At 34.4% G+C, this 23,474-nt stretch overlaps 1 protein-coding gene across 1 annotated transcript in view; it reads left to right on the top strand.

The window, feature by feature from the left end:
* The first annotated feature begins 514 nt into the window (after nt 1-514).
* The window catches only part of Sil1 (Sil1 nucleotide exchange factor), a 44,369-nt gene continuing 21,409 nt past the window's right edge, over nt 515-23,474 (top strand). Inside the window, exons 1-4 of the mRNA XM_089232730.1 lie at nt 515-673; nt 10,926-11,208; nt 15,056-15,270; nt 20,566-20,691. Of these exons, the coding sequence (XP_089088856.1) occupies nt 10,965-11,208; nt 15,056-15,270; nt 20,566-20,691 (585 nt within the window). The 5' untranslated portion in view covers nt 515-673; nt 10,926-10,964. The remainder of the gene's footprint in view (nt 674-10,925; nt 11,209-15,055; nt 15,271-20,565; nt 20,692-23,474) is intronic.

The following is a 23,474-nucleotide window of genomic DNA, read 5'->3' as shown; positions in this document are numbered from 1 at the left end:
GACAATTTGCTATCGTTTTCCCTTTTTCAAGATCGTTAATTAGGGCCATCGCCAATTGTCGCAGTAGAAGTCGCTATTAGTAAAATTTTCAATTAACAATAATTACAGTGCAATGTTATGAATATTTATATATTCATAATTATCTCAATATAATTTTACCTCCATCTTAGACAAGTGAAAATCCATAGGTGGAGATGAACTTGAAAGTCTGGGGGCACGATGATGATTGCTGGAGGGAGGGGGGAATGGTGATGATGATGTCAATTCATATGTACGCATACATTAGACTAGTCGACTCCGCCTTTGACACTGGGGGGCGGGTGCAATGTTTCCCTGTATCTCCACCCATGAAAAGATCACGGATTCAAGTAGGTTTCGTTTAAAAAACGGAACATTTTCTTCAGAAAGACGGGAAGCTAAAAAACGGGAATGTCCCGTAAAAATACCGTTTATATGGTCAGAGATTGATATTAGGAAGGTGGATGAAAAGATTCCCGGGGGTGGGGGAAGCTGGATGCGGCTCTCTGGGATTTCGCTCAGCTGCATTCAGCTGCACAACTGCTAGAAAAACACCAACGCAAACAACTGTTTCATATTGCCCGGCTACTTGCGTTTTCGAGTTCAACTCAATTTATAAAGTGAACAATTAAGATTGAACATTGCCATTGCGTATGTAAGTATTTGAAAAGAGAAACTCTTGTATTTAATCTCAAAATGAAACAGATGTCAATGTAGATTAGGGTAAGACGTAAAAATAATTCATTTCTTTTTCATATTGATGGTGTGTCAGTATTCGTGTGATTGCTGTTTTATAAAATTTTAGATTTTTAAATATTTAATTCCTTGAAAAAATTCTCGACATAAAGGTTATTAATATATGCCTATTATTGCAACTTTTAAAGTTGAGTATGAGATGTCTATTTTGGAACTCCTTAAAAAAAATAAAATGAATTTTCTTATATAGTATAGTAAAGGAAATACAAAGCTTTTGCTGTCATCATTTACATTGTGGTAGAACCTTGGTTAACCAACCACATCAGAACCTCAATAATCCAAACAAATTGTGGCGGGACTCGTTCGGATTAGCAAAAGTTTGGATTATCAGTGATCGTTTTTTAATCATGGCTTTTTAAAAACTAATAATAGTGAATATCCCTACAGGTGGGATAAGAGGCAATCACAGACTAGATAATTCTGTTTAACAATGGCAGAAAGTTGAAAGATGTGTAGGTGAAATGTATCACTAGACTCCAATAGCCATCAAATTTTCACAGATGCAAAATCGTCTCCAGAGTTTCAACTGACAGACTCGTAGTCAAGCAATGGATTAGATCAGTGGTTCTTAAATTTTTGTTATCTGCAGCTCCTTTGTCCAATTCATGATTCATCCTCAGCTTCCCAGAATAATTTAGTACAAAGGTAGCCAACCTGGGGTCATGAGCGGAGATACTGGGGTCATGGGGCAGCCCAGGCCCCAGCATCGAAGATAAAGCAGACTAATATAATGTATTTGGGTATATATGAATTGACATCATTCCCCCTAACAATCATCCTGTCCCCCCCCCCCCATACTTTCAAGTCTATCTCCTCCTATGCCCGGGGTACGCTTGTGGCAAATGGCATGCCATGGTATCAGGAGTGGCACGCGAACACTTTTTGAAAATTAAAGAAATTCTATTTCATTTTTCAATAAAAAAATTATCTTCAACTTTTAAACAATCTTTTTCTCATGGATGGTCTTGTAGGTTGCCAAACCTATATTTAGTATAGTAGGCACTCTTAAAATAATTATAATGGGAGATGACTTTCTATTTAATGTGTTTCTGTTGAGTTACTTTAGGCATAGTTTCTGGATATCCCAGTACTGTCTCTGTACGAGATTTAGGATCGTCTGCTGGAGGGACACTCATTGTACATCCATGAACTCTTAGGGAAGGGGAAGAGGCTAAAGCCCTCTTACAAATTTTATTGGGAAAGGAGGGCGCAAGCACCCTGAGTCCTCAGGCTCCGGTGACTTGAAAATAAAAACAATATGAAAATTAAAAGTTATAAACTGAACTCTTTTGTAAAAAATAAGAGGACAGCTTAACAATATTTTGCAGGAACAAAGAGAATGCTCATGTCCCATAAAAATGGGATGCTTGGTATGTGTGTAAAAAATTAGTAGAGTGGCATGTGCACTGGAAATAATGATTGTGGCACGGCTTGGAAAAAAGGTTGGCCACCCCTACTTTAGTAGATATTTTCACTTATAAAAGAACCATTTCAAAGCATAAATAGGCACATAAGTGAATATCTCCATCTCGCCGGGACGTCCCTAACAAAGGTTGGCAATGCCCCTAGGAGTTGGGAAGCACACTTTAAACAAAACTGGGTTAGATCATAGTTTCCCAAAAGTTTTTTCTTACGTTCCCTTGCTCAGGAATATTCTCAACGACCCTCTTTCCTGAGCGATCCCATAGGGTCTTATATTGTGTCCGTAACTATTATCCCCACCCCCTGTGTTGCCCATATTGGGTAGCACTTGGTTAGATTATGACGCTCCACCACCAAAGACTCATTCAAAACCTGTGATTGCTTTTGAACCTACCCTTCAATATAAGTAGAGCAACATGATTATGCGACCCCTAACTACTAACTGCATCGTCCACTATTTATACATTGCTTTGTCAATGATCATGTAAAAAAGAGCTAGATAGATTTTTTTTTCTCAGCCCAATATATCAAGGAAACATATTTTCTGGATATTATGCGATGTGAACTCGGAAAGAAGGCGGGATCGTGTTTCCAGTGGTGTAGATGGTAGCATGCTTGCCCGGAATGCAAGAGGGCCTGGGTTCGAGTCCCAGCAGAGACCATGTGACTTTTCTTTCCGAATTTATTCGACATGATATCCAGAAAATGTTTCCTTGAATAGGGAAGATTTTTTAAGGCATGTTTTTTTTAACACTTACACTAGTGTTTCTGGCCCACCAGTAAAGAGAAAAAATTTTCACTTGTAAGCTATGACTTATTGTCTTTCCATCAATAATTATATTTCCCACCTTGCTGTTGATTGCCCCTGGCGGAATAATAAGAACACCCAATAACGCAAAGCTGGACAAATCCCAGGCAAAAAAAAAATTCGGATTGGCAACAACATTTTTTCTATATATGGTTGCTAAATTAGTCAGGGCAACACAAATAGAAATGGAATTTTATATTTGTGTAACTATCAACATGGAAGGGGGCCATTATGTGCTGGAAAAGTTGAAGGAAATATTATTTTGAACCTTTTTTCTTTGAAAAAAAAAAATTTAGTCAATTTTTTTTTTTCTGGTGCTTAGATTCTTTTGCGATTTGTAAAGCTCTGCAATAACGTTTAAAAATGTGCTGTAGAGTATGATGTTGGTGACATATAGCTGTTTTGGCATAGTCAAAAAGTTGACCACATAAGATATGCCATATATTGAGAATTAATCAAGTATAAATGCAATAATGAATTGAAATAATTTTCTCAACTAAGCTATCATCACTACAGTCTGACTCTCTCATACCAGAAAAAGCGGTGGAAATATATGTGAACTTCGTTATATGTTGATAAGCGATACGAAATTCACTAGAAACGGAAAAACTTTGTTATACAATTGAGCCTGAATAATCTGAGGTGGATGGGACCAAGGCCACATCACAAACATCTTGGATTATCGAAAAACTTCAATTATTCGAAAAACAATAAAGGGTTTAAATGTTGGTTTTATTTAAAAAAAAAAAAAACAAGCAAAAAAAAGCAGTGCCAGCATACTTGTTGTATATTTAATTCTTGAATAAGATATAAATATGCCATATGTGTTTCAAAAAATGAATGTGAAAAGGGTGCGAAAATTAGAGTGAGTCTGAGAAGAGTCTGGGGATGGAATTGATAGTGAATGATGCTGAGAGCAACTGCTTTTTTGATTTTACATAAGCAACTAGGGAACAATGCCATTGTCCACCATAACGAAAAAAACGATCAAACATGTCTTTTTTTCTCTGCAACCCCTCCAAAAGTTAAAATGTTCTACGTCCATTCAAGGGAGTTTAATATTGTATTGCACCAATTATATCTATAATATAGGGCTGGGTGCTGCCTAGTCTCTTTCAAACTGAAATTACTGTACAATACGTACATAGTACTACTGGAAAAAAAGGTTGAGTTCTTGGAAGGGGAAAAACCAAGAAAAGAGGGTCTCAAGATAGAAATTTGAAAATTTCCTGCACCTTGGATTATCCGGGAACTCAAACTTTTGGGCTCAGATTTTGAAGGCTCTACTGTATGTGAAAATTTGTAATATATACGTTTGTTACAAATAATCCGACTACAGAAAGTCCAGTGATTGCCAATAATATGTATACTGTAAAAAAATGCTTCCATGAAATTTGGTCCCCTGCATTTTCTTTAATAGCGTTACCAGATGTCCTTCTTTTTTGATGTAATTTCAACCATCCTCCTATGTTTTGGAAAATTTGCCTTTTTGGGTTTCCAGGTGGTATAAAAAAATGATTTTTTTACGTCAAACAAATCAGATTTTTTTTATTTTAATTGACTGCTTATTAATTAAAACAAATCTTGTTAATCATTATGAATGCATATTTTCATATCACAACTTTTTTTCTCCTAATCACTTAAATTTAATTCAGTATTAATGAATAAACTACAAACGAACTACAAAGCTAGCAAAAAATCTGAACACCAAAAATCTGTTTATGTAACATGAAAAGTCATTAAGCCCAAATTAACTTCATGGATTAAAATTTTTCTCGTAGATAAGTGTTTTTGTTCATGAGTGCCCTCAATTAAAGTGAATGCGTGGTGGCAACTCAGTATCACACATATGGTGCCAATATCTCAATTTACTGAATGTACAACTAAAGGCCCATTCAGCATCAGCTAAATAAAACAAATTCTATTGACAAGATTGTTTCTTGCAGTTTGTGGATGTGTTTCCGACTTGCATGATGCTGCTTAATACTTTACACATTTCTATTCTTGCACAGATTCAGTGAGTTTTGGTAAAAAGCAAGCAAACTCAAAATTTTAATATGAAAAGTAAAGTCTAAAGCTTAATGATATTTATGTTGGTACAACATCTATTATTATTTTGAATCAGCAATTAGAATAGAGCATAGAATTCAAGGCTTTATACGAAAATTATTCCTCTGTTTTTTAGTCAGGGGAACCCTAGTGCCACATTGTGATTCATTGAAAATACTTAATGTGGTTTGGCCAAGTGCTAAGTTTAACTCCCTATATTTTTCTGCAATTTTTTCCATGCACAAAATCTAGAAATAGAGCAGCTTTCTTTCTGCTCTGTATCTAGGGATTAAGAATTCTATATTTACCCCAAAGATCTTTGATACTTCTTTTAATCAAAAACGGTACCACATATGAATAACATACACACCATACCAGGTTACTTTTACCTTAATATCATTGAAGTTATGCAAAGAAAAAACAAAATTTTAATTTTGTGATTTAAATCAATGACTTTTTTAAAAAATCAAGTGATTTAAATCGGCTAGGGAAAATTTTTCTTCACTGTGAAACATATCCCTTTATTGATATGACTGTTTTTGTGTGTTTTCCCCTCACATTTACATGCTTTGACCAATCACCAACCGAATTCCCAGAATACAAGAGCCCAAATTAAGCACAGAAAATGCCATCGACCATAGCCCAGCTTGCCCCAGGAAAAAGACGGTCTGGAAAACAAAACGGCAACATCTATTTTGAGAATATCATTGTTTACTCACCAACAGCAAATATCGTATACTGAAGTGGGGAGGGAGGAGGTATTGCCTCTTCATTCAGAAATAAAGAAAGTAAAATGCAAACAACACTCAATGCTGATTCTTATGGCAAATCGCTTCTGGCAAAAAGCAACTCTTCCGAAAGGAAAAGAAAACCTTCTGAGAGTAGAGTTGAACAAGGCTTTGAAAGCATTCAGAAATTCCAATAAATGTAAACAAAAGACAAGGTTCTTTTGGCCAAATAAAACCTCACCACGCTCCAGGCAAAGGCTGCAAAGCAGTAAAACTGACCAGACGGTGAGAACAATATTATAAGCAAAGGGAGACTTTTTGTTTTTAATTTTTTTAGTGGTTCTGTTTTAATTGGGAAAAATTATTGTAGTGGCTGATTTTTTAAAGTCTATAGTGGCGCCATCTATTGTGTAAATTGGGAAAAGTGACATTACCAAGTGTGCGAGTGCAGGTGTCCTCCTTTCTTAGTTTTCAAATCTGGTAACCCTAAATTTAATGGCCAAGCAATATTTAATACGGTGGAACTTAATTTAAAGGTAGCTCAGTTGTGTGACTTAAACATTTAGACTATGCGACAATTGGCTTGTGTCACAATTGGTTCTTATACATTTTCAATATTAAAATAATTCATTTGCTCAAAGAGAAACCTCAATTATATTCAATGTTTTTACTTCAACTCAAACTCTGAATCTTTTAAATACCTTTTTATATCCATCAAAGGCACTCAATTGCTGTAGACCATACTTTCCTGAACTTTTTGTTCCATCTCCCCCTTCATCGGAATTTTTTTTTCTCATCGCCCCCTACTCAAGTGAACCCATAGGATCCTATGTTAAATCCGTAGCTTCTATCACCCCCTACTTTGGAAAACACTGCTGTAGACAATGAAAACGTATTGCTGAAACAGTTCTTCCTGCAAATTGTTATTGCAAAAGCCATAAATTTTAGGGTAATTGGTGGCATGTGCAAAAATGCCATTAAGCTGGCTGATGACCATTTAGAGTGGACACTTAAATGATTTGTTTTTGCTTGTTTCTGAGAATACATAGATTTGACAAGCCCCAAAGAAGCAGGTTTAAATTAATTGAACGCAAGCTAAAAAAAAAAATTTAAATTTTGAAAGGGGTGGTTTTTTCTGTCCTACATTTATATCTATTCAGAACTCTATAAATCTGTAATCGGGGTCATTGCCAAGTTGGCAAATGTTTTTCATCACCAACGTGTGATACATGGCTATATATAGTAGCTGTATTGGATAATCTCCATGTGACAATTAGACAAACTGACGTCACCCAAAAGAATTACAATTTGTTTCTGATATATTTAATATACAATTTATATAACTTATATATAATTCCGTGAAGTTGGCCAAAGCTTTCACTATAACTATCTTTATATTGATTCATACAGGACAAATCATATCATGGTTACGGTGTAATCATTTTTTTTTATTCCCGTGAATCAATGTGAAGATAATCACTATAGTGAAAGCTGTGTCTATCCCCTCCCCATCTCACTCCTCTTGTGGTTGGAGAATGGCTTCTCTGGCTAGTAGTTTGATAGTACATGTCTTAAAGAAAAATACAAAAGAATTGATATCAAAACGCAATAATATACGATGAAAACATGATAAATGATATAAGAAATTTTTCAATATGATCAATCCATATCATCTGTCTCATCCAAAATATCAGAGTCAGCTACGCTATTTGAGGCTCTGGTTACCATAGCTAACATGATTAATAATTATCATTTTAATCAATAATTATCACCAAAAAAATTTGCCAACTTCGCGATGACCTTGATTACAGAATTATAGCCCAGAACTCTGTTAATCAAAGTAGATTTCATTAGTGTTTTGTTTAGTGATTAGGAAATTGCACATAAATTCAAAATTTTCTTACCAATCGAGATGAAAGTGAAAGGGTAGAAACTGTGTGATAAGCAAAAACAATGCCTTTGAATGATTGAATGATTTTTTTGAAAGTCATTGCATAGTTTGAGCCAGGGGTGTCAAATCCAAGTTAAAAGGTAAGAAAAACACTTTGTGGACCAAGAAACATGGCCAGGGGTACCAAAAATAGGTCCAGCTCTGTAGCTTTTCTCAAGTCTCTCCTAGTTGCGAGGACCAGCAACATCGTATCTCATAAAAAAAATGATGTTGCTGAAACACTTTACAATACCCTCTTTACACCTGAGCCAAAACCGGCTATCAAAAAAAATTTTTTTTTGATTGATTTGTGTTTCTTGTATGTCAAAATGCTCTTTAAAAAGAATTTTTTTAATTTTTTAAATTATTAATTTGTTTGTATCTTTATTAGGACTATTTGAGTTAAGTACTTATATGTATCTCAGGTCTTAACTTGAAAAAAAATCATTCAAAACTATTTAAAACTTAAAAATTAGGTACACATGTGTACCTCTGAAGCAAAGAGAATAATACACCTACATAGCAATTGATGACCAAATTGTCTAGTCTGTTCAATGTATATTTGATTTATAATTAGTATAAATCAGATGTGGTTATAAATCAGCTGGTTTCACATGTGCCTAACGCGTAACCAGAGTTCAAACACCTCTAGTGGAGAAGAACTGTTCCCAAATGATAAGAAGGAGCATAGCATTTATTAGAACTTTTAGCATTTATGATTAAAAAACGAAAACCCTAACAAATTATTTGTAAGCAACTAAATTCTGAAGCAGATCAATCTGACTGGACTGAATAATGGATGTTTTCTTTCCTGGATACAGCATTTCACCATTTTTTAAAAAAATGCTGTTTAGCTAGACAAGTTATGTGTATAAACTGTCCAAGTTCTAAAATTTTACTTTGAGAGAAGTATAAGTTTCGGTGGTAAAATTTAGTCAGCGAAATGCCAAGAACTGAAGGTTCTTGAAGAAATTAGTCCATTGAATGGACTATAGTGAATAAAACTGATAACAAATGGCAAGTGACTTATGTAAGTTTTGCAATACCATAGTTAATGGAAAGAATCCGTGCTCATGTGAATAAATGCAAGAAATCGGAAGCTTATTCCTTGTTTTCGTGTTCATCAAACACGATGATAATGAACCTTCATGCAGTGAAGAGACATCTACTTCATTGAGAAGAAAGCATCTTGAAGATGATGTTTCTGTATGCGGAAGTTTAAATATTGGGGATGCTGGAACATATCAAAAACCAAAGGCCAACCCCGGTCAAGTCGCCGTTTTTTGTTGTACCCCTGTGTCAGGAAAGTTTTCTGACAAGGATGAACCAGGTGAAGAAATTAGCTTGATCATTATTGATGAGACAGATAAAGCTGTTGATATGTTAATGATAGGGAAATTGAAAAATTCAACTATCACTCTGATGTTGGAGGGTTGGTCAAATGCAAATACTGACTCTATCATCGCAGTGAGTATCCACATTAGCTAGAGCACCCACTTAATAGAGACTGTAGAATGTGGCTCACAAAAGAAAACAGTAATTCTGTGCGGAAATAGCTGAAAAAGTGTTATGGATACTATAGTATATTAATAAGTGTTTTTTTGCTGATTTTTGCGATAACGAGAACAAAATGAAAAAATTTCACGACACACACACACAATTGTCTAAAACCATCCACGTCCTTGCTTTTGACTTATCAGCCCATTCATCCATAATTACCAAAAATACATAGAAATATCCATTGAACATAAATTGAAAAAAAGTATTGTGATGTTTTTAGATAACAAAGGGTTATGTAAAAGGATTGTATCAACTTGCAAATGCAGTTATCGATTATTGGTAAAGCCTTAGAGATAATTTACAAAGAGATAGTGTATTCTTGGACAGACAGTAGAAATATGGCTAGAGATGTATTGGAAAGTAAATAATTATCTTTGTATAAGGAGTATGTTGTACATCACTTTGAAAAAGCACTAACTCCATTTCATTTCCTTGCAAATATAACTGATCCTGTTTTGAGAGGAAAAAGATTAACTAAGGAACAAGAAGCTTCTGCTGAACAATAGAACAAAAAACTGAGTATAGAATTCATTGCACTACAGATTTTTCAAATAGAAGACGCAGAGTTCTATCCAGGAACAATGTTTTCACAAAACATGATGGAGTGAGTTGAAGCAAAAAGTGGCGAAAAATCATGCATTGCAAGGCAGAAAAAAATAAGATTTTAAATGCAGACTTTTGCAAATTTTTGGAAGACCTGCATTCAATTACATCTGCATCAATTGAGTGTATTTTTCTACTTTTGGACTAGTATGGTCAAAACTGAGAAATAAACATGGATGTGAAAAAGCAAAGAAATATAAGTGAAAGATCACTCAAAAAAATCAAAAGGTGTTATTGAAAAGGATTGGTAATTGTGAGTTAGAAAACAATGTGAAAATGTTTATTTTCTTTACTTGTAAAAAAAAGACATGTAAAATATAATGGGAAGAAATATAATTTAAATAGCATTGAATACAGATTTATTTATGCATTTCTTTTGAGATAGAGTATGACAATGCAATAACATCATTAGAAAGTATAGTGTTTGCGAGTAAATGTAGTTTTAAAGTGTAGTTTTTGTTGGGTTTTTACACCTGGGTTGGGTTTTTTTTTCGGGTTGGGCAAAATTGGACCAACCCTGTTTGCAATACCCTTGAGAAATTTTCATTTCTTTTGTGCAGCACCTTAAATTTTTGTAACACACTAGTTGGGAATAACAGCCCTTTAACTGCATTTAATATAATTTTGTAAACAAAATATCTGGTGGCACTCTTGACTCGTCTCATGGCACTCGCTTTGGGAATTGCTGATCTTGACATTTTGATTTATTGACCTAGGTGCTTTCCAATTAAAGGGCTTGCATCAAGAAGGGGTTAGCTTTATTTTCAGCACTTTTGAGTTAAATCCAATTTCTAGTTGGAAAAGAAACCTTTCCTTCGTTTGGTGAAAGATGAAGATATTTCTAGTGGTTAGTTCCAGTGTTTCTCAATAGATGAAACATTGGGGCAAGAAAGGCAGACTGTGCTTCTCACCCCAATGGAAGAAAAATGTAGTTAGCCCCTTCTGGCTGAAGCCCTTAAATTACATAGGTTAATTAAGGTATATTCATTCTATATCCATTTATTTACATACACATAGAATAAAAAGCTTCTCTTTTTTTTTCTTTTTTTAGCATGAAGTACCCTTAAAATTTTGTGTGAAGAGACAAAAAATGTTCATCATATTTGTAGCAACATTTTTTAGCATATCAGGATCTCTAGCTCAGCAACAATACAATGCTGCAGCAATTGTGACATTTCCTTTAAATTTTGAAGGAGACAATTCAACAGTTCATCTGTCACCAGTTTTCTTTGAAAAGCCTGTATATACTCATACAAAATACGATGATTTTTTCAAGAATCAGTTTCATGAACATTCTACATTTAAAGCTTCTAAAGAGTGGCAAGAGTATCTCGGTGAGTTGATTTTAGTTCCAATTTAAATCTACCAAAAAAAAAAACAATTATTAAATGTACCAGTAATGGGCCACTTAAGAACATTGGATCCACTATATAGTAAATGTGATAAGTCGAATATTTGTTCAAGTCCTAGTTTTTATGTTGCCTCTGAGCCTTCAATATTATTTTAATGTTAAAACAATTTTTTTTTCGGTAACTCAGTTTTTTACTTTGTCTTACTTTGTTAAAGTTTTTGAGTGTGAGAGGAATTAAAATAAAAAACATTTACCCTCTCAGTAAGAAATTGTAGGTGCGCCATAAATAATTCTAGTAATTTCTTTCCCCCTTTCCAGTTTTCTTAATAAACACTAAGCAGTGACAATTAACCCTCCAGGGGGTTTTGAATTTTTTAATATAAAATTGCTGGATATTTTATCCACTATCTATATGCAACGCGATAATAGCATACCACACTGAATTTTATGGAATACATGAAATGTGTGATATTCTCTTTGCCTGCGGCTAGAGGGTTCACTTGGTCACCTTTACTTGCAAATCTTCTATTGCAGTGTTTCCTCAACCTATGGCCTGCGACGATGGCACAGGTGGTCCGCAGGCAGACTTGATAATTTAATTCTAATTTTGAATGAAAAATTACTCAATTTTTGTAAGTAATATCCTCATTGGTTCTAATGAAAAATTAGGCCTTCATACTTAGCATAATGATATGTTATAGATAAAAGGTATGGAATATCTCTGAATCGAAAAATTGCAGGAAATAAAGGGCTGTTGCAAGTCATTCATCACTGGGCTAGGTGACCTTATTTCTTTGAAAAAATATGAAAATAATGGGATATTATACAAGGCAAAATATGGGACATCACCAGTTGTCTCAAAAAATATTGCCATTACTGGTCATGAGAATTACACAATAGTGTTAAAATTACTAAAAAACTGCCAACGAGTAGGAAATTAAGGGCTGTTGGAAATAGCAATGAAACTATACGTAGTTTACAGCGAAAATGTTGAATATGTAGATAGATGAATATATAAATAGATGGTAATTTATTAATTATACCCATAGTTATCAATCATAATATAACCTGCAAAGTTATGGAAACTATATACATTAAAGATTTTGGTAATGATTTATTAATTTAAATAAATTTCGATGAAAAAACAGGACAGTTGTATATAAGAGTCGGAACAGCCAAAATACGTGAAAATATAAGAATATCCCGGAAAATACAGGACGTAGTCACAATACTCGTGCTGTAGATTAGTGGTCTGTTGAATTATTTCAGACATTTCATTAGTCCTTGGGAACAAAAAGGTTGAGAAACACTGTTCTATTGCATGTCTGGTCACATTGAAATTGTCATTTCAATTTTTCCGTAATAGCACGTCACAAAATTAGGTTTTCTTTCCCTTAGTTTCATTGAATGCATTGTTCAAATGTGAGTATGAATCTTCACTCTACATAGAATTTTCAAAAATGTTAAACAAAAGTTGAGAATTTTAGATTTGAAAGAAAAAGAACAAATTATCAATGAAATATGGAAAGAAATCAAAATCTTAAGAAAAAGCTTATAGTTGAAAAGTAAGACATTCCTATCAACCATTTTAAAAACAAAAACATTATTCATATAGTACCCCTCTCAGGTCCAGCACCCGGGGCATGGGACCCACCTGCTCCCCCCTAGTTGCGGCCCTGATTATTTCCAGTATTTTTCTTGATTATTTTAATCCACAGCAATTCGAAATAGTTTCATTTTCCAACATTGATGATTATCTAAATGTTTTACCAATCACTAACAATTTTTGCTTACTTTTGATGACAATTGAAAATTTCCCGTATTTCTCTATCTTAATCACGATTTACGTATTTTTATCAAAGAAATATGGTCAGCCCATGCAGCAACTATCCAGTACACAGGATTTTCTCGGGGATGGAGAGTTGAGAAAAAATTCTTTCCCAAGAGGCGTTTTTCATTTTTTAGCCATAAAAAAAACACAAATGTGTACAAAAATACAACCTAATATTAATTTGACTTGTCACTGAGATCCGCTCATCACATGATATTTCCCTCTTTCTTGAGGGACATACAAGGTAACCAATATGGCAACTTCCTGCTCAACTCATGAAAGAAACAAATCTAAATTAAAGAAACGTAAAAATGAATCGTTTTTCAGTGTAGTTACCAACAGTAAATATCTCCACAGAAACTGAACCAAGAAAAATCCTAGTCACTTATCATAAATCTCTAGAGGGGGCACAGAGTTGTCAACTGCTACGGATTGTCTGTAGCTTCTACAGACGGCCGCAATGAACTACAGAGCTACGGGAGACACTCTCAATACTACAGAAATCTGGTCTTTGAGTTTCTTGTGGGGTTTTACTTATTTTCATAAAATTGCATCGATTTTTACCATAACGATGAATTTGTATACTCATGTGAGAGTTCGAGAGAAGACAAGCTCGGGGCCGATCTGTGTTGTCTGTGCACGAAAGGCAATCTGTAAAGCTGTATCTAAACCCTCCTCTCTACCAACACCTATAGCAGAAAGCCTCAGTACGAAGCTCGTGACGTCACTGAAGTCATCCATTTTACCTACAGTCATTGCATATACTGCAAAAAAGGTCAAGATTTTACATATGTCGGCTTGCTTTATCCAATGGCTGCAAGTGAAATGGACGACTTCAGTGACATCAAATCTTTGCGCGTAGGCTTTCTGCTATAGAAGGTGTTGGCTCTACTAGATGCCCAAGTATGCAAAATCCGGTTTTCTGTCAAATCCGCCCCACAATGTGGGCTAAAAACAGGTTTTTGAATGGTTCATCGCGGCTTGTCCGGATTCGCCTTCATTTGCATAGTGCATGGTTGAGCTTGGGGAACTTGCGTCAGAAAGAAGGTTCTGTCATAGGTGCCATGGGAGCTCTGATACGGAGAAAACGGGGGTGGGGGGTCTATTGTTGCTAGACGTTTGTATATACAGCCCACAAGAGCATATGCAGGTTGAGATTGCATTGAATATTTGTGAATTATTAAGGGACTCTGCGACCTCAGAACGTTGTTTCAGGAAGTGGGGGGTCATGTGGCCTGATCCCTCTAGGTTCTAGTGCCTCTGAGGTGCTGTATTTAATATACTTTGAATTAAAATTTTAAAAAATTAAATTTTTGAGTGATTGTTTTTTATTGTACTATGGTTATGTTGTCCTAGGGGGTATACCCCCCCCCCCCCATGGCGAAGCTTAACATTCATCACTACTGACAAGCTTTAAGCCAATGTTGGCATGTCTGCACACAAATATTGTATAGTACAGTTGTAGTTAAGAATGTCCTATGGTAGGTTATGTTACTTCGGTGTGCACCGTGCCTAAGACCCAGGTTTTTCCAGTAACCTGGGTTCGGGAGTCCTAGAAGAGTTAGAATATAGTGGCTGTTTTGTAAAACTCTGGCTTTGGTTTTTTACCTGTATTTCCCCACCCTGCATTAGCCGGCATGCCGAAAAACATTGAGGGAGACCAGCATGGCAGGAATACCCGTATTTTCCGGCATGCTGGCAAATTCGAGTCATAGATTCCAAAAAATTCTTAAATATCTTTATTATTAAAAATGAATTTGATTGACTAAATGCATACTGTGATCTTTATTGAACCTCACTTTTCCCAACATGCCAGAAATGAACCAGACTCCAACATTTAAAAAACTGGGGTGTCTCAAGTTTTACGGCATGCCGGCTAATGCGGGGGAAATACAGTTGATGTAAATTTGTTTTTTTTTAGTTTGCCAATTATTTAATTATTTCTGTATAGTTTGCCTTGTTGACTGATATAATTATGAATGTTTCTTACGTTTTAAAGAGGAGGATGTACCATCTGGGGTGGATGTTCGAATCAATATAAATACAATGGAGAGAATGTTCATGCCTGCAGCGGATCAAACAAATGGCAGTTCAGTATTTAGGAAGCCCAAGAAGTTGATAGATACAGATGGAAATCCCAGATTTTCATTTGAGGATCTGAAAAAAGCATTAAAGTCATTTAAAAAAGTTGATGCTGAAAAGAAGAAGAAAAAGGTTTGTTATTGCATTAAAACAAAACTGCACTTAGGGAAGGGCTGTGAATTTAACTAGAACATTAAATTCTGTTTTAGTGCTTATTTTTTAGTGATATATATATATTTATACTCAGAAACGTTTATTTTGTAGTCTTTGTACTTAAACATCTTCAAGCAACCCTCAAATGACAATGGCACATTATTTCACTGGTTATAAAAAGAATTTTCTTATTAGTTTTGGACCAAAAGATGAAATAAAAAAAAATATAAAGGCTATAGTAAAAAGTGTTTTTGGATTTTTATGTATCTTTATTCTGGTGAACTGAATATGTTTTAGCTCTCTTGTAAAATTACAAAATCAATAATTGTGCTCAAACTAAAATATTTTTTAGGTTTTTTTTTTTTTTCATCCTTTGGCTACAGTTTTTGTTATAGCATTCTGTGTCACACCTTCAAAATTTCAAGGAATTAGCTTTGTTTGACTATTGAACATACCATTTTGAGATGGCAAAGAATAGTTTACAATGCTGGCCAGCATGTTGATGCCATCATTCATCTTGTTTACAGATTTCCAACCAAAGCTACAGGGTGTTAGTTTGGCGGAGAAAGTGATTTCTAGTGATGAGACCCCTTTTTCACCTATTTGGCATATACAGGGTGATTATAAAAAAACTATCCCGACATATGGGCCCCTAACTATCATACCATTCACAGAAACTGAATGAAATTTTGGCATAAGGTATTTTGAGGTATGCGCTCAAGAATATGGAAAACAACAGTGTCGCTCTAACAGTTACGGTTACAGTGAGAAAATTTCGAAAATATCAAATGGCAACACCAAGTTTTTTGTATTGGAATGCGATCTGCATACTAAAAAACACTAAATAGCGTTCGAATGGCACCTGTAGCACAAAAATCCCCGGAGCTAGGCAAGGAAAAAGTAAAAAGGACTTTGCCGTGCACCAGAGCATTAATGTTCGTTTCATTCGTCACACCGTTTCTTCGGCTGAGATCCCAGCCTGATTAGTCCTCCACAAGGTCATGTGGAAAATTTGTGAAACACAATAAAATGCTTTATTTTATGCTGCTTCTCTGTCCTTATTGGTTGTCCTCACTTTTAGCCTATCTACCGCCGGTGATTTTCATGCTACAGTTGCCGTTCGAACGCTATTTAGGGTTTTTCACAATGGAGATCACATTCCAATACAAAAAACTTGGTGTTGCCATTTGATATTTTCGAAATTTTCTCACTGTAACCGTAACTGTTAGTGACACTGTTGTTTTCCATATCATTCTTGACCGCATACCTCAAAATACCTTATGCCAAAATTTCATTCAGTTTCTGTGAATGTTATGATAGTTAGGGGCCCATATGTCGGGATAGTTTTTTTATAATCACCCTGTATTTATACAAATACAAAGCCTCGCAATGTGTTCATGACATGTCCCCCCCCCCCCCCAGAAAAATCAACAGAATTGCAAGAAAGGATTATGCATGCAGTCACTCTAGCATTGATTGTGTGATTATGCTATGGCATGAACTTGATTTTAGAAATAAAGTATTACTTACATAAGACAAGGTGTCTCTGTATACTTGAGCATAAGTAAAATATAAAAATAAATATTAAAAATAAAGATGTGATACAAATTTATACAAATACAAAGACCACAATAGGCAAATTGCTTAACAAGGTGGCTGAAAAAAAATGCCCATAAAAATATGGATGTCAAATATAACTAAACTACAGCGACCCAATATAAAAGCATATATCACGAAAGAAAAACTAAGAAATAATACTATATAATACCCTGCTTATAAAAAAAGATTATGGTTTTTTAGTCTAAGTATGGATAGCTTCTTGATTTATCCTGCTATGTTTATCATACTACTTTTTAAATGTTTTGATTGTGTTAGAATTAATGACCCCCGGAGGGGTAAGCTATTATTCCATTTATTGACAACCCTATTAGAGAAAAAGTGACATTACTGGAATTGTCCCCTACTAAATGATACTGGTGCTTCCTTGTCAAAGCAGTTGATTGACGGTGTATTAATAACTCATTGTCCATCTTATCTATCCCATTGAAAATTTTAAACACTTTTACCCTCCTGACACTTGCATCCTTCCAATGTAAACATATTCAAGAAATCAAGTTTCTCTGTGTAGATCTTCTCTGAAACCCCGAACCAAACCTATGTCCCTCTGTAGGTATGGTTTCCACAACCTTACAGCCTACTCCAGTCCATGACGAACTAAGCCCCAGAAAAGCAGAAAAATTACTTTAGGTGAGCACGAAGACATCTTTTTAAGAATGAAATCAAGCATTTTATTTGCTTTTTTGACTACTACCGAAAATGTTCAGAAAAATTAATTTAAGAGGAAAAGTATCTCGTTACTTTCATGTTGAGTATTTTTTAAGATATATACCGTATATGTCAATTATACTTTAATTTTGCACATCTGTATAATACAGTTTGTGTCAGATAATTGAGTGTAGATAATCAAGAGTCTACTATATAATTATACCTCAGTACTCATAGTTCATAAAATTTGGCGAGAACTCATCTCTCCTCCTGGTACAAGAAAACAACACACATTTCTGACAATACCTTCTAGATCAGTGTTTTTTCAACCATCAGGATGTGGCATCAATCATACCAGGCCTCGAGAATATATTCATTACCCTTTCATTTCTCATGCATTCCACAAATAATTAATTTGTTTATTTCATAATTATGGGACGTATATGAATATTATGGAACATATTCAAATTTTTTAGTCTTAAAAATCTTGTACCAAAAGAAGAAAAACCTTTCTATAGTTCTAGAACAAATTCTTCCCGCTGTAACCATAAATAATAGGAATGTGAAGGATCCCTCTTCTCCTATTGCATTGAAAACCGCTTGTTTTGTTGCAAGGCCCCAAGGAGTCTCTTGTCTCCCCCCCCCCCCCCGAAACTGGTATTTTTAATTGTATTTTTATTTTTTCACAGTGTTGAGTATCTGTTGCCATGAATCACAAAACAATACAGCAGGGGGGAAATTTTTTCTTCCATACTCTCTCTCCCTTTTTTCCAAACATCTCCTATGGATTCAAGGCTCTCTATTGCCAACCTGTTGTTTGCGTGTTCACTGTTTGTCATTATCAACACCACAGAAAATGTCCTGAAGGCAATACTGTCATGAGGAAACTCAGCATCTGTAGAATTCCTTAGAGCCTAAAAACATCTGTGGTACTTGCCATTGACCAAGCCACATAACTTCAAAGTAAAATAATTGGTGAGTAATTGGGAATTTCCAGGATAGAAAATGACTTTCCACCATTGGAGCCGTTATTTATGACCAGCGGTAAAAATCTCTAGCAGACCAATTATAATGATGTACTATAGTACGTATAAGCAAAGTATTTGATGCATGTGTGACAAATGTCAGCAACTAATCAGTGAAGTACTGTATAGAGAAAAATATTGTTTTGAATTGGTAATCAAGGTACAAAAAACTGGTCATAACGAATGCTGTTTTCTTTGCAAGAATGCAGCAAATTACATTGCGAGTTTCCATTTCAATTTTTTTCCAGTGTCATATTTTTAATTTATTTAAATGATGGGTTCACAAATCTTGATAAAAATTTAGAGAATTTAAAATTTTAGAGTAGAAAAATCTTGTGCTCAAGGTTTTGAAATTGATAAAGTTACACAATTTACATAAGCATCAATCATGAATGTGTCTAGTGTTTCATCTAAAATTTAACAATTTTCTGTTCTTTAGCTAACGTCTATGGTGAGTTACAATATAGACAAATTTTTTCTTCGTATCATTTTGTTTCCAGCTAAGATTAAATACAAAATTCAATCGTAAAATATATTTTATTTTTTCTCTGTTAGACTCAACCAATTCCAAAAATTACAGCCAATCCGCTTCTTCAGATTGTGACAAATTTAGCTTCTTCCCAAGAACTATTATCGACTGGAACAACCTACCATTAAATATTGTAAATTGTATTACGATTTCCGAATTTTTGTGTATCATCAATTGTCATTTTTGTCATACATAACTTCCGCATCCTCTTGTATAGGCCTCAGCCAAACAATATTGAATAAAGAAATAAATTATAAATTATACTAAATTGTTAATAAAGTGTTAATAAGTGTCGAGTCTAAGTCAGCACAAATAAATAGGGCAACACTGGGAGCTAGAAGTGGCCAGTTGTCCCATAGATACGGGACTCAAGCTGTTATGCAGGAAAGTGGTGCGTTGCATTTTATATTCATTAATAATGTATTGGGGGGCCTCAAACAGCTTCAGTACCAAAACAAAAAAGTTACATCGGTAGGTATGATTATAATGAATTCAATTCATCAAAATGGTTTTAACTAATTAATTAAAAAGATTTCAATTAGTTAATTGAAGGGGTTTTAATTAATAAAATAATTTGCATGCAATTAAAAATTATTTACTTTTTGCCTCATGAAGGAGTAAACTATTCCAGACCGGGCCGTAGACTCAGAAACTTTATTCACTAGGTGGCTGTTTCAGAAAGGTTGAGAACCACTGTTCTAGATAGCTTACATAGTATCTAGAGGTTTTTGCCTTGGGGCTTTGTTATTCATTTATTTAAAACACAAAGCAGGTTGAAACACAATTACAGCTTGTAGTAAAAATAAAAATTAGAAAAGAATTACAAATTATATATACAAATAAATAATAAAATATATAAAATGCAAATAAAGTAACAAAAATTACACAAAACAAAAAACGCTAAAAATATACACAAGGCTATCACAACAAAAAGCTTCTGAAGTCAGTAACAGACAAATGAAAAATATCCAGATGTCGAGAACTCTCATTATATAATTCAGGAAAATCTGTTTACAGCACAGTATTTACCAATATGTGTATTGAATGACGACAGCAAATAAGCAATTTGATCTTGTATTGTGGCACTTAATATTAAAACACATTTCATTAAGAATGGATATGCAATCAACACGTTATTCAACAGTTTCTTGAAAAAAGTAACGAGCCAGTAATCTCCGCATTTTTGGAAACCAATGATATTAAAACTGTTGCATAGATGAGTGGCAGATAAAATATTGTAATGAGGACCATACCATGTTTTTGAAATATACTGTTATTAATATTATGAACAATGTAGTAGGGGGTATGTGTTGGATAATCAAGTGTGTGTACTGATTCGGTGTTACAAGTCAACTGCATACCACAGTATTGCAAACTATAGGCTGCTTATAATAAATGATGCAATCTGTGAAAAATTATGTAATGCATGAATCCTGTATTTGACTTTTTTTGCAGGCTCGTAAAGAGGAGTTTATTGTTTTCTCTAAGGAATCCCTTAAAATGATGCTTATGAATTACACCACTAGTGAACTGAAAATCAAGATGGCCATTTTAAAAGAGCTTGAAAATTTAGTACATCAGGTATATTTTTCATACTATATAATTGCGAGAACAGTTACATAACATGCATATAAATGTCCTCTCCACTTGTTAATACAAGATTCATTGAAAGACTGGTTATTTGTGGAGATGAAGATTACAAGGAAGAAAATTCGTCTATTTGTTATCTTCACAAATAACCAATGAATCTTGTATTGACAAGTGGAGAGGACATTTCTATATGCATGTGGCCATCTGGTTGGCCTATGTCATTCACGAGCTATTAGTTGATTGTTGACGCCGTCCATGTACGGTGCCTTTCAACATATATATACGCTCCAAGGTTGAAGTATTCTATCTACTTCTATAGCTTAGATGGTAGAGCACTCGTGCAGCAAGCGAGAGACCGGGGTTCGTGTCCCCGTGGGGGCAGTGATGAATTTTCTTCCTTGTAATCTTCATCTCCACAAATAACCAGTCTTCAATGAATCTTGTAGTTACATAACATATTTGAAAGCTGGAAGAACTTTCCTTCCATGTTGATAAAATTTTTTGTTCATATATTTTTGGCTATGAAACTAATCCTTAATTGCCATGTATTTTCAGTATAATGTATATGCTAGCTAAATATGATAAACCCATTATTAATATCATGCACGGTAACTGATAAAAATCTGGTTATTATGCACAATTACTGATTTATCACATTTACTGTAACAGCATTTCTCAACCTATGGTCCGCAATGATGGGGTCGGTGGTCCACAGGCAGACTTGATAATTCAATTCTAACTGGATGGAAAATTAATCAGTTGTTGTAATCAATATTACAGTAGTATCCATATGGATTAACAAATAAAAATTTAGTTCATACTTAGGTTCATTTCACCTCATCAAGGAAAATGCGGGAAATTGCAAACCTAAATATGGGATATCACTAATTTGTAGCAAAAATGCAACTTACGACAAATTTGCTAATAACTGCAAAAAGGGGTGAATGGTGGAGAAATAAGAGGTTGCTGCAAATTACAGTAAGCAAAAATTTGACAGAAAAAAAATTCAGGTGACCCAATTATTTTAAAATACAGGACATCACCAACTGTCTTCACAAACGTTGCCATAAGTCAGCACAATCCCCAATTGTAGTTAAAATTGCTGAAAAATTGAAAAACAGTTTAACTTGACAATGTGAGATGAATATTTGTATTTATACCCAAAATTATAAGTTATAAAAACACTGTTTATTAGCTACTAGCTATAATACCCAGCGCTGCCTGGGTTTTCTTAAAATACTGGGAGGATTGAAAAAATTACAAACCATTATAAAGGCATATATAAACTATCATACTGGCAGCATCAAAAAAGTGACAAACCATTGTAAAGATATATATACATTAGGGTGGTCGAGAAAAATGAATTTTTTATTTTAAAATCGCTATAGTGCGGAAAAGTTAGCTCCTTTAATAAGAAAAACCATGTAAAAATTTTTTAAATTGGTTGATATCTTCCATTCATGCAATCGTACTTGAAGTTTATAGAAATTGACAAAATTTAACATTTTTCTTAAATTTTTTAATATTGCTTAAAAATCCATGATCGACATGTTATAGTTTGTTATGCATAATTTATGGTTCAATAACAAAATAAATTAAAGTATTGTTAATATTTCAATGTTCACACCATTGTCTTCACTATTGTGTCACCATCACGCAATGTGTTCACCATTTTTTAACACATTGCGTGACCGGTGAACATTGTTAATATTTCACTGGTTAATCATTCACCGGTCACACAATGTGTTCAAAAAATGGGAATTGACCTAATTTTTTCAAGTTTTATTGTGCAGTTCGCTTGGCAGTTCCTAGGTGGCACTACCTCGTTCCTGCAATTTTCTGTCGTGATAACAGTTCAGTCAGCCACTGGCTTTGGTGCTATATTGTTTACGGTGCATGCATTTACTATTTCCGTATTAGTCACTGTGTGCACTTAATAAATTTGTTGCTGTTCTTTATTCTTGGTAAGTCAGCTTTTTTTAGTGTTTACTGTGTAGTGTTTATTGAAAACACTCACAACCTCATGTAATGATGGATTTGTCGAAGAAGATAACTACTAGACAGGCATTTGGTTGCCTTACGTGTATCCCAAGAGATTTTCTTCAGAGCAAAACTATCAACACATGAGTGTTCTCTGATGCTGTTTTGAAGAGAGATTCAAGTTATCTATTGAGACAAATAATAACGTAAGTTTTTCTGAAATAGCCACAACAGTAGCAGAAAATTGGAAAATTAAATGTGTGTACGACAAAGCATCTATTCCTAAGGTGTCTGAATACAAAACAGTTCAACTACTTAATGCTTACCACGATTCCTATTATAAGATCAGAAAGTTGTACAATCTTGATAAAGAGAAAACTTCATTTAAGCCAAAGATTGGCAAGTTTAAACTGAGAGCTGCTTGTAAATGTACTATTGCTGTAGACTGCATGTGCAAAAAAACCAGATGCGTGTGAATGTGAAATTTCAATCAACTGCTCATGCAAAAAAGCAAAAAAGATTCCTTCCCTTGAGTTGAGATTTATTTTTCTTCAAAGGAAATATGATTTGGGGAAAATTTGGACTTGAAAGTGACAAACAAGTTATATGAAAGTGTCAAGCGAAAGACTCGTGAGCTTCAGCGAGCCCAGCGTGAACCCAAATTTTCTAACGCATCGAAGCTGAAGAGTATATAGAACCTGAAGAGCACTATCCTTCTGACGTTTCGGATGACAGGGATGGTGAATTTAAACCAACTATATATATATATATATACATCATCAAAAAAACCCCAT

Source organism: Pholcus phalangioides, unplaced genomic scaffold (assembly GCF_987345545.1).
Source record: "Pholcus phalangioides strain wild (caught in Gottingen) unplaced genomic scaffold, Ppha-v1.0 ptg000007l_1, whole genome shotgun sequence".
In the NCBI taxonomy this organism is placed as follows: domain Eukaryota; kingdom Metazoa; phylum Arthropoda; class Arachnida; order Araneae; family Pholcidae; genus Pholcus; species Pholcus phalangioides.
This window is presented reverse-complemented; position numbering and strand designations above follow the sequence as displayed.